The 16,099-nt window shown below is 42.5% G+C and overlaps 1 protein-coding gene across 2 annotated transcripts in view; it reads right to left on the reverse strand.

The window, feature by feature from the left end:
- The window catches only part of LOC140740297 (uncharacterized), a 406,935-nt gene that overhangs the window by 9,119 nt on the left and 381,717 nt on the right, over nucleotides 1–16,099 (reverse strand). For both annotated transcript variants that reach the window (XM_073069447.1, XM_073069446.1), the window contains 3 exons: nucleotides 14,204–14,316; nucleotides 8,956–9,024; nucleotides 998–1,231 (listed from right to left, as the gene is read on the reverse strand). In XM_073069447.1, the coding sequence (XP_072925548.1) occupies nucleotides 998–1,231; nucleotides 8,956–9,024; nucleotides 14,204–14,316 (416 nt within the window). The remainder of the gene's footprint in view (nucleotides 1–997; nucleotides 1,232–8,955; nucleotides 9,025–14,203; nucleotides 14,317–16,099) is intronic.

Genomic DNA, 16,099 nt, shown 5'->3' on the forward strand with positions numbered 1-16,099 from the left:
TGTTTGAATCTCCCCTACTCTCAATGGAAAACGCCTATCCACATCAACTCTATCTATACCCCTCATAATTTTAAATACCTCTATCAAGTCTCCCCTCAACCTTCTACGCTCCAAAGAATAAAGACCTAACTTGTTCAATCTTTCCCTGTAACTTAGTCTCTCAAGTATCATGGTTTGGGCATAAACCCTCTACATTAGTCCTTCCTTATGAAAAGAATGGGCACTGGGCCAATTTACTGGAGAATAGATAGAAACATAGAAAACCTACAGCACAATACAGGCATTTCAGCCCACAAAGTTGTGCCAAACATGTCCCTACCTTAGAAATTACTGGGCTTACCCATAGCCCTCTATTTTTCTAAGCTCCATGTACCTATCCAAAAGTCTCTTAAAAGACCCTATCATATCCGCCTCCACCACCGTTGCCGGCAGCCCATTCCACACACTCACCACTCTCTGAGTAAAAAATGCTTGCTTTATGTTGCATTACACTTCAAGAGAGCTTATTCTGAAGTGCTGGCACTGCTGTAGTGTTGACCATTCCTCGACATAGCAAGTTGCCAAGCTAACTTGGGAAGAGGCGGTTCTTCTTTAGAATGATTAGAGGTGACTTCAAGAAATATACAATGGGCAGATCCTAAAAGAGAATTTGCCTAATTGGCTTCTTGTAGAGGGAAGGCAGAATCAGTGCAGTGCTCCTTGGGTATGGTCTGGTACCAATTTAAAACAACACTGAGATGAAAATGGAAACAATTCACCCTTGGTTGCTTCTGTTAAGTATACAGTATTATATCAGCTGTGAAATGTACTCCCAGTGAAGCCAATAGAACTAAATTTCAAAAGCAGGGTATAAAATCTATCAGTACAGTATCACCTGTATAGCCCAAGCAATTAAATGTTGATTTCTCCCCCATCTAAGCACTGGGTGACAATTATGAACACTGTAAATCAACTCAACTTATTCCTAGTGACACCAATCAGAAGAATCATTTCTTACCTTACAGCCATCGTAGACAGCATGGATGTACGATGTCTTGTTGTGCGACAACTCTTCGCCGTTGGCTCCCATGAACCGCACTGCTCTCTGGTAGCTCTGTGTGGTCATGTCGTACCAGGCGATGGAGTGCTGGCAGTTGTAGGTGAACCTCTGTCGTGCAGTGGCACTCAGAAGGCGGAGGAAGGTCATCTGAACCACGTGCACAGGGTTACCGTCAGAGTCGGTGTACGTTAGCTGCAGGAGTAGGAACGGCAGTTAACAACTCATCCGGAAAAGATTAAAGATTATTTTTTTTCTAAATCATATAGTGAAATGCATCGCTTGCATCAACAACCAACATAGTCGAAACACATGCTTTAAGAAGTTTGGATGGGTACATTGGTGGTAGGGTATGGAGGGGTATAGTCATGGTGCAGGTCAATGGGAGTAGGCAGCTTAAATGGTTCAGCATGGACTAGATGGGAAGGAAAGCCTATTTCAGTGCTGTACTGTTCTATGACTCTATGTGCTGGAGGCATCCCGTAAGCATTCCATGCCTCTGGCACCAATGCACCATGCCCACAACTTACTAACAATGTGGGGGAAAACTGGAACACCAAGAGAAAACCCAACTGGTCAGAGGTAAAATGTAAAAACTGCTTATGACAGTGGCAAGAATTAAACCTCAAATGCTGGTGCTGTACAGTGTTACACTAACTGCTGTGCTTAAAGTCAGCACTGAATGCCCATCAATAAAAGGAGCTGCTCGCTGAGCCACTGCACAGGTCAGCTCAAAGTCAGACAGATTGCTTTGCAACTGTCACACACAAGTAGCACATTCCCTTCCCCAACTGACATCTTTTTAAAGGCAGGTTTGTTTTTGTTTTTAGCTTTTTTTTTTGCCCTCATTTATTTAACATGCACAAAGCCTTACCACCACTGAGGACAGTTTTAAAGGCAGTTCCTCAGGAAGGCTGCAGTCATCAGTACGGACCCTTGCCCTTTCCGACACACACTCTTCTCATTACCTCCATCAGAGAGGGGGTATAGGAGCTGGAGGGTCCACACTCCACCATTCCCCTCTACTGTTAGATTTATGAATGGTCCTGAACCCATGAACACCACCTCACCATTTCTTTTGATTAGCACTACTTTTGTATTTTGTTCTAATTTTATGTCTTCCTGCTAATTTCAGAATGTACTGCTGCTGCAAAGCATCAGATTTCAGATCATATCAGTGATAATAACCCCAATTCTGATTTCACAGCTGCCATAATCGGCTTTGAACGTGTGTCTCTGGTTTACCTGTCCTTTTTGTCACAATTGCCAGCCTGATAATACAACCAGACACACGAGAGACTGCAGCTGCTGGAGTCTGAAGCAATTCACAGTCAGATGGGGGAAATTGATGTGTCAAGTTAAATCTGTGGGATGGGCAGAATGGAGTTGTCAACACTATGGGTTGAGTACCTGCCTTAGGACTGAGAGTGAGAGGGGAGATTACCAGGATAACGAGGAGAGGTGGAATGGGCACAGTTAATTGTCATCAGATTCTGAAAGGCTTAATATCTCATCTGATGTGGTTTGGCTGCAACAATATATGGTGCCCAATTCTGGGCTCCAAACTTTAGGCTCTGGAGAAGGTGGAGATAAAGTATTACATCACAGATATAACCCCTTCAGCCCATCAAGTCTAAGCTGGTCACTCTGTGTTAACCATTTGTTGCATTGCCAAAATGGTTCCAGGAATGAGGGACTTAGTTATGTGGGTAAACTGAAGAAGCTTGGGTTAGAACACAAAACACAGAACCTCGAACAGGAACAGGCTCTTCAGTCAAATGTTAGTAATCAAATGTCCAATTTACCTAATCCCTTTTGCCTGCAATGACACCCATAATCCTTCCTGCACAGTCTTGAGCTTATCCAAGACCCTCCTGAAGACTTCTATTGCATTTGCCTCCACCTCCATGAGGTGCCAGTACATTCCAGGTGCCCTCCACTCCCTGTGTAAGCCAATTACCCTACACATCTCCTTTGAAAGTATCCCTTCTCACCTTAAATTCATGCCTTCTGGTATTAGACATTTCAACCCTGGAAAAAAAGATACTGTTTGTCTACTCTATCTATACCTCACATAATCTTATAAATCTCAAACAGATCTCCCTTTAGCCTCCGCCACTCCAGAGAAAACTGGCCAAGTTTGCACAACCTTCCACCCTGGGACCAGGGAACAATCCCACGGGATATTTAAAATGAAGGATATTTTCAGAACAGACAGTGAAATCCTTCCCATTGGTGGAGGGGAAGTAGAATGAAGGTGATTGGTTGAAGAACCAAATGTCGCAAGAGGACAATTTTATTTTCAGACACAGGTCTGGAATGGACTGTTCTAGGGTGAAGCGGAGGCATTTTTAATTATAAGGTCCTGAAAAAGATGGCACCAGCGAACAATGTTACCAAAGGTGACATCTTCAAGATGGTTCACGAAGCAATTCCTTTCAATTCTTCTACTTTTTTTAAATTTTAGATGAGGTTCTGCTACTGTTAGAGCCTGTAATCTACATTCCAGCGTTGGCCGATCTAGTGTATTCCACAAAGCTGCAACCAAAGTGTGAAGCACGGAGGCCAGGAAGCTAGGCGATGGGGAGCGAGCCCATAATTGATTCCATCTCTCGCCAATGAAAGAGCTGAGAAAATTGTTATCGTCGAGAAGGGTGCAGAGGGCAAGTGAGTGTACAGCAGTATTTACCAGCCTCCTGCTCACTGCTGCTGGAGAAGGTGTCTTCGTGAGGTGGTCTCTCACTCTCTCTCATTTGCTGCTCCTGAGTTTCTCTCTCCCTCTCGATGCATTGCTGATATGCACTCTAATTCAGGTGTATGGTGTGGTCTGGTTTATAGTTCTAGTTCTGGTCACACTTTCTTGTGCGATTTTTGAACTGGGCCGGCCTGTAGATAACGAACACTGAGCTGAGCTGAACTGAAAGATACCTTTTGAGTTTGCGTTTCAGATTTTGTGTTTTTGCTCTATTTTTGTTGTCGTTGTCATTTGCACAATTTATTTAATGTGGGGGGGAGTTCAATATTTGATGTTTTCTCTTAACAGGTTGGTTCCATGGTTTGTTTTGTGACTGTCTGTGGGGAAGATGAATTTTAAGGTTGTATTCTACATACATACTTAGATAATAAGAGTACTTTGTATCTTTGAATCCAATGTTCAAAAGGTAGCTGGATGCATCCAGTTAGGAAGAATAGGCATGTCTGTAGGGAAAAGGGGAAGGTTGGACAGGCTAGGCTTGCTTTTAAGGATTGATATAATAATTAGCCCATAAGATGTAGGAGTAAAATTAGGCCATTTGGCCCATTGAGAGTGGTCCACCATTTCTTCATGACTGATCTATTTTTCCTCTCAGTACTAATCTTCTGCCTTCTCCCCATATCCCTTCATAACCTGACTAATCAAGAATCTATCAACCTCTGCATTAAATATACATAAAGACTTAGCCTCTGCAGTTACCTGTGGAAATGAATTCCACAGATTCACCACTCTCTTGCTAAAGCTAGTGAGCCAGCATCATCTGCAGGCCAAATGGCCTTCTGCGCTATGATAATTCTGTGATTCCGAAATACTAAGTCATTGCTGTACCAGCTCAGGATTGCTGTCAGGGAGCCAATATATAGGTTGAATCTTCTCTCTCCCCCATTGAGGCCATCTGTTCGAGTTGATGTGTCAGGAAGGTGACATTCATTGTCAGGGCAGAGACCCCACCACTTCCCTGTGCTGCCACCAGACAGGAGGTACGGGAGTCTGAAGACCCAGATCTTAAGCTTCAACAACAGCTTCTTCCCCACTTTCATCATGTTCTTGAACTGGCCAAAGAAACCCTAACAGCACCTCGGACTGTATTTTTTCTCACTTTCCCAATCTTTCACTAGCGCCTTTATCATTATTTTGCTGGTTATTTTTGTACATGTGCAACTTATGTTAATTTAAGTAGCTTCTGTTGAATTATGTTTGTAATGTACCTAGCTACTTCTGCAAAAAGCTAATTTTCGTGGTATTTATACCATGTCTGTATGCCTATGATGACAAAAAGACTTGAATTTGATTTATTTCACTCTGCAGTGTCCCAGAACTATGATATACACTCATTGGCCAAATTATCGGGTACAGCAGTTGAACCTGGTGTAGTTTTCTGCTGCTGTAGTCCACCTACTTCAAGAATCGTCATGTTGTGCATTCAGAGATACTCTTCTGCACACCACTGCTGTAGCATGTGGTGATTTGAGTTGCTGTTCCCTTCTTGTCAGCTTGAAGCAGTATGGCCATTCTGCTCTGACCTCTCTCACAATTGCCCACAGAACCACCACTCTGTTTTTCATATCATTCTCTGTAAACTCCTTAGAGACTGTTGTGCATGAAAATCTCAGGAGATGAGCAGTTCCTGAGATACTCAAACCACCCTGTAGGGCACCAACAACTGTCCCACGGTCAAAGTCACTAAGATCACATTTCTTCCCCATTCTAATGTTCTGTCTGAAAAACAACTGGATCTCTTGACCATGTTTGAATATATTTTTGCATTGAGTTGTTGCCACATGACGCTTTACACCTATGACACCAAGTCTAAGCACAGCTCCAATGCCATATTTAAGTTTGCTGATGACCCCGCTCTCATTGGCTGTATCAAAGGTGGTCACAAATCAGCATATAGAAGGGAGACTGAAAATTCGGCAGAGAGGTGCCACAACAACAATCTCTCATTCAATGTCAGCAAGACCAAAAGGCATTCAGGAGGGGGAAACTGGAGGTTAATAAGTCAGTCCTCATTTGGGGATCAGAGGTGGAGAGAGAGTCTGCAACTTTAAACTCCTCGGTCTGATCATCTCAGAGGATCTGTCCTGGGCCCAGTACATAAGTGCCATTATGAAGAAGACACAGCAGCGCCTCTACTTAGAAGTTTGCAAAGATTCAGCATGCCATCTAAAACTTTGACAGACTTCTACAGATGTGTGGTGGAGAGTATATTGACTGTTTGTATCACGGCCTGGTATGGAAGCACCAGTGCCCTTGTATGGAGAAGCCTATGAAAGATAGTGGATTTGGCTCAGTCCATCCCCACCACTGAGCGTGTCTAGACAGAGCATTGTTGTAGGAAAGCAGCATCCACCCCTGCCATTCAAGCCTAGCTCTCTTCTCGCTGCTGCCAAACGGAGGAAAGCACAAGAGGCTCAAGGCCTACACCACCAAGTTCAGGAACAGTTATTACCCCACAACCTGTAACAGGCTCCTGAATCAGAGGGGATAACTTCACTCGCCTCAAACCTATGGACTCACTTTCAAGGACTCTTCATCTCATGTTATTGATAATTATTGTTTATTTATTTATTGTTATCATTTCTTTTTTCACTTTTTCTGTTTATACTTGTTGATTTTTGCACATTGGTTGCTCTCTGCCCTGTTTGGTGCAGTCTTTCATTGATTCTATTGTGTTTGCTGTATTTACCATCATTGCCCACAAGAAAATAAATTTCAAGTTTGTATATGGTGACACATATATACTGCCTATAAAAAGTATTCACCACCTCCTTGGAAGTTTTCCTGCTCTATTGTTTCATAACATTGAATTACAATGGATTTAATTTGGCTTTTCTGATACTGATCCACAGGAAAAAAAATCTCTTTTGTGTCAAAGTGAAAACAGATCTAAATTAATTACAAATATAAAACACAAAATAATTGATTGTACCCCCCTTTAATATGACACACTAAATCATCACTGGTGCAGCCAATTGGTTTTAGAAGTCACCGTACTTTGATAATAAATTAATTTTGAACTTTGAACATGACTGGCTCAAGAAATATTTACATTAACGAGCATGTCTACAGATGAACCTAATAACGTGGCCACTGAGTGTATCCAACAGGTTTTTTCAGGCCATGTTTCAACTCATGGAAGCTTAGTATGGCTTCTGCTGAGGTCACTCAGCCCCAGTCAAAGTATGTTCAAAAGATCTAAACTTCAGAGAAGAACTGAGGGTAACTGCTTGCTATGGAAAAGTCTGCAGAAAATGGAAGATGCAGCCCTGTCCATCACAGGCAAATCTTTCCCCAGTACTGTGCACATTTATTGGGAGCAGTGCCACAAGAAAGCAGCATCCATCAAAAAGGACCCCCACTGTCAAGGCCATGCTGCTCTCAGGCAGAAAGTATAGAATCAATAGGTCATATGCCACCAGGTTGAAGACCAGCTATTACTGGACAACCATCAGGCCCCTGAACCAACATGGATATTTTCACTCACCACAACTCTGAACTGATTCTGCAAACTACAGAGTCACTTTCAAGGACTCTTTACAACTCATGTTCTCACTTTTTTTTCACGATTTGCACAACCTGTCTTCTTTTGCACATTGGTTGTTTGTCAGTCTTTGCTTATATATAGTTTTTTTTTATCAATTCTATTGTTTTCCTGTAAACGTGTGCAAAAAGCTGAATCTTAAGATAGTATATGGTAACATATATGTACTTTGATAATAAATTTTACTTTGACTTTGATAACAAAACAACATTAGTTCAAAGATATTAAGAAGCCCTGGAATCAGGGTTAATGAATTCCACAGATTCACCACCCTCTGGCTAAAGAAATTCCTTCCTTCTTCTTATTCTGAGGCTGCACTCTCTGGTCCTAAACTCCCCCACTATAGGAAACATCCACTCCACATCACTCTGTCTAGGCCTTTTAATATTCATAAACATGAGAAAGTCTGCAGATGCTGGAAATCCAAAGCAACACAGACAAAATGCCGGAGGAACTCAGCAGGCCAGGCAGCATCTATGGAAATGAATAGGAAGTCAACGTTTTGGGCCAAGGCCCTTCTTCAGAACTCTTCTTTCAACATTCAACAGGTTCAGAGATACCTCATTCTTCTAAACAATGAGTCCAGACCCAGAGCCATCAAATGTACCTCAGACATTAACCCTTTCATTCCTGGAATCATCCTCCAACCTTTTGCTAGATCTGATTCTTCTAGCTGAGGGAAGATGGCTGAGGTGACTGGAGATCCATCAATCCAGCATCCCACCCACAAGAAATCTGTGAAAGAATATCTCAGGGTAGTGTCCTAGACCCAAACATCATCAGCAGTTTCACTGATGACCTTACTCAGCTGTAAGGTCAGAAGTAGGGATGCTCACCGATGTTCCAACACCATTGTAACTGCTCAGACAACATCCAGGTATTGGCTGGTAGACTTCAAGTAACGTTCATGTTAGACAATGATGATATCCAGCTCGAGGAAATCCAAAAGTATTCCCTGAAATGTAATGGGATTGCTATCACTGAATCCCCCACTATCAATATCCTGGGTGGGTGGATTACCATTGACCTGAAACTGAACTAATGAAGCTGGACACCCAATAAGCTTACAAGAGCTGTGGCAAGTAACTGCTTCCTAACTCCACCGAACTGCTCCTTCAAAGAAATGACCTCCTAACCCCAGAATAATTGCCTCCTAATGCCATACAGCTCCTCCTTCAAAGAAACAGTCAAAAAGCACGACAACATACAGGGCACAACAGCCCATTTGGTAAGCATTTCATCCACAACTATTCACTCACTCCCCCACATATGTGCCATCTACATGATGTACTTGACTCCTTACACAGCACCTTTCAAACTCATGACCTCTTACCAGCTGGCAGGACAAGGACAGCAAAAGCATGGGGAACATGACCACCTGGAAGTCACTCTCTAACCCACACACCTTCCTGACTTGGAAAAATAATCTCTGTTCCTTCATTATCAAAATCCTAGAACTCCTTCCCTAACATCCTGGTACCCACATATCAAGGACTAGAGCTGTCCCAGAAGGCAGCTTAAACCACCTTCTCAAGGGCAACTGTGGGTATAATTAAATGCTGGCTTGGCTTGTGAAGATCAAATCCCTTGAATGAATAAATAATAAAAAGATTGCCTCACCTGTTTGCCACGTTTGAATTTGCTGTACCAAGTTCCTGGTTTGTCTCTTTGCCAGGCGGAAACCTTAACCTGGAACAGATAGAAAGCAAGGACATGACTTTAAGATATCATGGAATTGTTAGGATCAAAATCAACTGGACTTTCTGGGAAGAGAATTCCACCGGTCCCAAACTCTACCGCTCTATATGTTATTCTTTTCCTAGTGCCAATCCAATTCCCTTTCAAAGTTCCTGATTGATTCTGCTTCCTACACGCCCACAAGCAGAGAGTTTCAGGCTCTAACCACTCACTGAATCAAAAAAAGTTCTTCTGTTTATACTCCCTTTTATCTTGGCCCAAAGTTCTCCTCGTTATACTCCCTTTTATCTTGGCTCAAAATATTATGTTTTTTTAATAGAGTCATAGAGAAGGCAATACAGAAACATGCCCTTTGGTCCATCTAGTCTATGCTAAACTATTTAGGTTGGCTACTCCCATCCACCTACACCAGAACCACAGCCCTCCATACCCCTACCATCCATGTACCTATCCCAACTTCATTTGAACATTGAAATTGAGCTTCCATACACAACTTGAACTAGCAGCTCATTTCACATTCTCACAACCCTCTGAGTGAAGAAGTTTCATTTCATTTCCCCTCAAACTTCTCACCTTTCACCCTTAACCCATGACATCTGGTTGTAATCCCACCCAATCTCAGTGGAAAAAGCCTGCTTGCATTTACCCTATCTATATCCCTCATAATTTTGTATACGTCTATCAAATCTCCCCTCAATCTTTTACATTCTAAAGAATACAGTCCTAACCTATTCCATCTTTCCTTATAACGCAGGTCCTTGAGAACTGGCAACATCAATCTAAATTTCCTCTGTACTCTTTCAACCTTGCTTCCATCTTTCCTGTAGGTAGGTGACCAAAACTGCAAACAATACTCCAAATTAAGTCTCACCAATGTCTTACAGAACTTCAACATAACATCCCATCTCCTATATACATTGATTTATGAAGGCCAATGTGCCAACAGCTTTCTTTACAACCCTATCTAACTATGAAACCAGTTTCAATTAGTTATAGACCTGTATAAGGGGACTGTCCTGCCTCACTTTCTCTTCACCATCTACACCTCAGACTTCAACTAATGCACAGAGTCTTGCCATCTTCAGAAGTTTTCTCATGACTCTGCCATAGTTGGATGCATCAGCAAGGGAGATGAGGCTGAGTACAGGGCCACGGTGGGAAACTTTGTCACATGGTGTGAGCAGAACCATCTGCAGCTTAATGTGAAAAAGACTAAGGAGCTGGTAGTGGACCTGAGGAGGGCTTAGGCACTGGTGACCCCTGTTTCCATACAAAGGGTCAGTGTGGACATGGTGGAGGATTACAAGTACCTGGGAATACGAACTGACAATAAACTGGACTGGTGAAAGAACACTGAGGCTGTCTACAAGAAGGGTCAGAGCCGTCTCTATTTTCTGAGGAGACTGAGGTCCTTTAACATCTACCGGATGATGCTGAGGATGTTCTACGAGTCTGTGGTGGCCAGTGCTATCATGTTTGCTGTTGTGTGCTGGGGCAGCAGGCTGAGGGTAGCAGACACCAACAGAATTAACAAACTCATTCGCAAGGCCAGTGATGTTGTGTGGGTGGAACTGGACTCCCTGACGGTGGTGTCTGAAAAGAGGATGCTGTCCAAGTTGCATGCCATCTTGGACAATGTCTCCCATTCACTCCATAATGTACTGGTTAGGCACAGGAGTACATTCAGCCAGAGACTCATTCTACCAAGATGCAACACTGAGTGTCATAGGAAGTCATTCCTGCCTGTGGCCATCAAACTTTACAACTCCTCCCTCGGAGTGTCAGACACTCTGAGCCAATAGGCTGGTCCTGGATTTATTTCCACTTGTCATAATTTACTTATTATTATTTAATTATTTCTGGTTTTATTTTGCTATATTTCTACTCTATTCTTGGTTGGTACAACTGTAACAAAACCCAATTTCCCTCAGGATTAATAAAGTATGTCTGTCTGTCTGTATTCCCAGATCCCTTCGTTCTACCACACTTATCAGTGTAAGACCTACCCAGGTTGGCCCTACTGAAATACAAAACCTCACACTTGTCTGCATTAAATTCCATCTGACTTTTTTTAGCCCAGTTTTCCAGCTGATACCGATCCCTCTGCAAGACATGGTAGCCTTCCTGACTGTCTTCTACACCTCCAGTCTTGGTGTCATCCTCAAATTTGCTGATCCAGTTCACCATATTATCATCCAGATCATTGACATAGCTGACAAAGAACAAAGGACCTAGCACCGATCCCTGTGGCACTCCACTAGTCACGGGCCTCCAGTCAGAGAGGCAACCAACTACTACTACTCTCTGGCTTCTCCCACAAAGACAATATCTAATCCAATTTACTAGCACAACCTGAATGCTGAGCAACTGAACGTTCATGATCAGCCTCCTATGTGGGACCTTGTTAAATGCCTTGCTAAAGTCTATGTAGACAACATTCACTGCCTTGCCTTCATCAAATTTCCTGGTAACTTTCTTGAAAAACCCTGTGTATTTAGACATAAACTACCATGCACAAAGCCATGCTGACTATCCTTAATCAGTCCATTTTTATCCAAAAACTCATATATCTGGTCCCTCAGAATACCTTCCAATAACTTTCCCACAACTGATATCTGACTCACTGCCCTATAATTTCTTGGTTTATGTTTAGAGGGTTTTTTAAACAGCGGAGCAACGCTGGCTATCCTCCAGTCCTCAATTACTGCACTTGCCTCTCGTAGTATTTGAGGGAACACCTTGTCAGGGGCTGAAGATTAATCCACCCCGATTTGTCTCAGACTATCCTCTGTAATCTGTACATGGTCTATGAAGTTGATGCCGCCTTGTCTCACTTCTATCGGCTCTGCATCTGTCTCCTGAGTAAATACAGATGCAAATAATTCATTTAAGATCTCCGCATCTGTTTTGGCTCCACACATGGATTACCATTATTTCACAGGACCAATTTTGTCCCTTGTAATTCTTTGGCTCTTAACATATCTGTAGAATCCCTTAGGATTCTCCTTCACCATGTATGCTAGAGCAACTTTAGGCCTTCTTTTAGCCTTGTTGATTTCTTTCTTAAGTGTTCCCTTCCATTTCTTATTCTCCATAAGCACCTCATTTGTGCCTACACCTGCTATGCACTTTCTTTTTTCTCTTAACCAGGGCCTTAAAACCAAGTTTCCCTACATTTGTTATCTTTACATTTTATTTTTTGCAAGCTTAGTACTCACAAGATTCTGTTTTTGAAGGCCTCCCACTTACCAAGTACGCCTTTGTCAGAAAAGAGCCTGTCCCAATCCACACTTGCCAGATCATTTCTGATACTATCAAAATTGGCCGTTCTCCAATTTAGACTCTCAACCCACAGACCAGACCTATCTTTGTGCATATTTACTTTGAATCTAATAGCACTGTAGTCATTCAATGCAAAGTGCTCCCCTACACAAACGTCTGTCACCTGTCCTATCTCATTCCCTAACAGTGGATCCAGTACCACACGTTCTCTTTTTAGGACTTCTACGTTCTGATGAAGGAAACTTTCCTGAGCACGCTTGACAAACTCCATCCCATCTAGACCTTTTACAGCAATGGATTCCCAGTCAGTATGTGAAATGTTAAAATCACCTACTAGAACACCCTTATGTTTCTTGCAACAGTCTATGATCTCTTTACAAATTTGTTTCCCTAGGACTGTTGGGTGGTCTGTAATATAGCCCCATTAACATGGCCATCCTTTCTTATCTCTCAGTTCCACCCACAATGCCTCACTGGTCGAGTTCTCTAGTCTGTCCTGACTGACCACTGCTGTGACATTTTCCCTGACTAGTAATGCCACCACTCCCCCTCCCACTCTGTCATGTCTAAAAGAACAGAAGCCCTGAATATTGAACTGCCAGTTCTGCCCTTCCTGCAACCAAGTCTCACTACAACATCATAATTCCAGGGCTCACCCATCTTTCTTATGATACTTAATACATCGAAATATTTGCAGCTCAGGATACTAGTCGCACCATGCTCAAACTTTTGATTACTGACTTTGTGTGAGGTCTTACGAATATCTACCTCCATAACCTCCCACTACTGTTCTAGTAATGTAGTTTCCATCCCCCTGCAACTCTAGTTTAAACCCCATGTATCCCATGTTTCTAATTAGATCATAGGAGGTGCTATTTGGTCCATTGGTTCAATGTAGGCTCTCAGATAATTCTCACCTCACCATCCCCTAACACCACTACATATACATCAACCATGTATATGTAGTCACTTTATGCACATAGCATCAGCCTATGTATATAACAATTACTTGCACATTGTGTTTTATAAGATTGCCTTTATATTTATAGTTATTGCATTTTTATTATATTCCTTATGTTTATTGTGATTTTTGTACCTGCTGCATCAGATCTGGAGTAACAATCATTTTTATTCTCCTTTACACTTGTTTACTAGTGATCGACAATTTGAGGACTTCATTGCCATAGAGAACTGTGCAGGTCAAGTCTGTTGGTGAGATTAATAGGTTCTCAATTGGTAAGAGATTTAAAGGTTAGAGGGAGAAGGCAAAGGAGAATGGGGCTGTAAAGATATCAGCCATGAAGGAACAGTGGTGCAGACTTGATGGGCCAAATGGCCTAATTCTGTTCCTATATCCTTTTGGCCTGAAGAGTATTTCTCCCCCTCAAAGCTGCCACTTTGAATAATTGTAGAAAACTCCTTTGGAAGATCATCCAGTAAAACAGGGGGGAAAGGAGCAGAGAGATGTGTTGCTTGAGAGAGATGAACATAGGGTTACTCATATAGAATCTAAACACCAACCAGCACCCTCTCGGAAAAGGGTTATATCTATTCAGACCTTTGGAATGTCCTGAAAGGGATGTAACAGTCACTGTAGAAATGGAACCCTTACTTTCATTTGATATTTTTTTCAGACCAATAGTGTACTATTGTGAGAAACATGGTGATAGGGTCAAATAGCAGTGAAACAGGCCACTGAGCCTAAGTGTTAATCACCCATCAACAAAACCATATTGTATTCCCCTCACTGTCCCTCTGTGTCCAGACTTAAAGGGCCCATATCTGTGCTGTAAGCCCCTAAAGATAACAACATGAAACTGAGGCAGCTGCTCCAAACAAGGATCCATTCTAACACTGCTGTGGCATCTCCTCCCTCCGGCCAACTTACACCTTCAGTCTTCTTGTCAGGGTAGATGCAGGTTTCTCCCCCCGCAGTGAAGTTACAGAAGACCTTGAAGGAGTCCTTTGCGCATCCCTGATTCGGGTCAATCCAGTAATCACCTGGAGGAAGAAGAAGATCAACTGAGTTACCATGTGAGGTGTGCAATATTAACTGAAAGCCCTTGGAGTGAAAATAGAGCTATCAGTTTTAATGAATAAGTTGTGGCCACTTTATTAAGTACAAGAGTGGAACCTGGTGTACTCTTCTGCTGCTGTAGCCCATCCACTTCCAGGTTTGGTATGTTATCAATGCTATCATCCCCTCAAAATTAATCAATAATTTTGAGGCCTGGACCTCAATACCTCCTCGTGCAATTAGATACTCGATTTCCTCATTTGCAGACCCCAGTCAGTTCAGATCGCTGCTTGTGCGTGGGAAGGGTCTTCGGGATTCTAACGTTTTTACATTCATTCTTTGGGGCACTCTTCTGATTTCGTGGGTGTCTGTGAAGATCAAGAATTTCAGGTTGTATATTGTATGCATTCTCTGACATTAAATGGAACTACTGAACTATTGAAACATCTCATCTGCAATCTCCAGCAGCACAGGTGGACCACAAGGTTGTATGTTTAGCCTCCGGCTTTGCTTGCTTTATACCAATGACTGTGAGGCTAAGCACAGCTCCCGTGCCATATTTAAGTTTGCTATCAACACCACTGCCATTGGCCGAATCAAAGGTGGTAACGAATCAGAATATAGGAGTGAAATTGATAATCTGGCTGACTGGAGTCACAACAACACTCAGAGGTCCATGAGCCAGTCCTCATTGGGGAATTCAGATGTGGAGAGGATCAGCAACTTTAAATTCCTCGTTGTTACCATTTCACAGGACCTGTCCTGGGCTGAGCATGTAAATGCCATTATGAAGAAATCACAGCAGCACCTTTACTTCCCTAAATGCTTGCGAAGATTCAGCATGTCAACTAAAACTTTGGTAATCTTCTATAGATGTATGGTGGAGAGTGTATTGTCTGGCTGCATCACAGCCTGGTATGGAAACACCAAAGCCCTTGAATGGAAAATTCTACATGAGTAGTGGATACAGCCCAGTCCATCACAGGTAAAGCTCTCACCACCATTGAGCACGTCTACACGGAATGTTGTCGCAGGAAAGCAGTGTCAATCATCAAGGGCCCCAACCACCAAGGCCACGCTCTCTTCTCGCTGCTGCCATCAGGAAGAAGGTACAGAGGCTTCAGGACTCACACAGATTCAGGAACAGTTATTACCATCAACCATCAGGTTCTCGAATCAGAAGGGATAACATCTCACAACTTTACTCACGCCATCAAAACACTGTTCCCACAGCCTACGGACTCACTTTCAAGGACTCTTCATCTCATATTCTTGATATTTACTGCTTTTTTTCCATTTTGTATTTGCAAGGTTTGTTGCCTTTTGCATATTGGTTGTTTGACTGTCCTGTTGTGTGCGGTCTTTCATTGATTCTATTGTATTTTTGGATTTACTGTGTATGCCTGCAAGAAAATGAATCTCAGGGTTGTATATGGTGACATATATGTATGTACTTTGATAATGAATTTACTTTGAATTAATTACTTATTCCTCTCCATTTGATGCTGCTTGACTTTCTGGGTTTCTCCAGCATTTTGCATGTGATGCTCTAGATTTCCAGCATCTGCAGAATCCTTTGTGTTTATATTTTATGCTGCAATCCCTCAAGTGGCAACTTGTCAAATGCTTTTGAAAACATACTGAGGTGGAGATGTGACACAGCAGAGTAGTGGTTAGCATAACCCTATTACAGCACCGTACCAGCGACCTGGGCTCATTTCCTGCTGCTGCCTGGAAGGAGCATGTAGGTTTTCCATGTGACCACAT

Source organism: Hemitrygon akajei, chromosome 16, assembly GCF_048418815.1.
Source record: "Hemitrygon akajei chromosome 16, sHemAka1.3, whole genome shotgun sequence".
NCBI lineage: Eukaryota > Metazoa > Chordata > Chondrichthyes > Myliobatiformes > Dasyatidae > Hemitrygon > Hemitrygon akajei.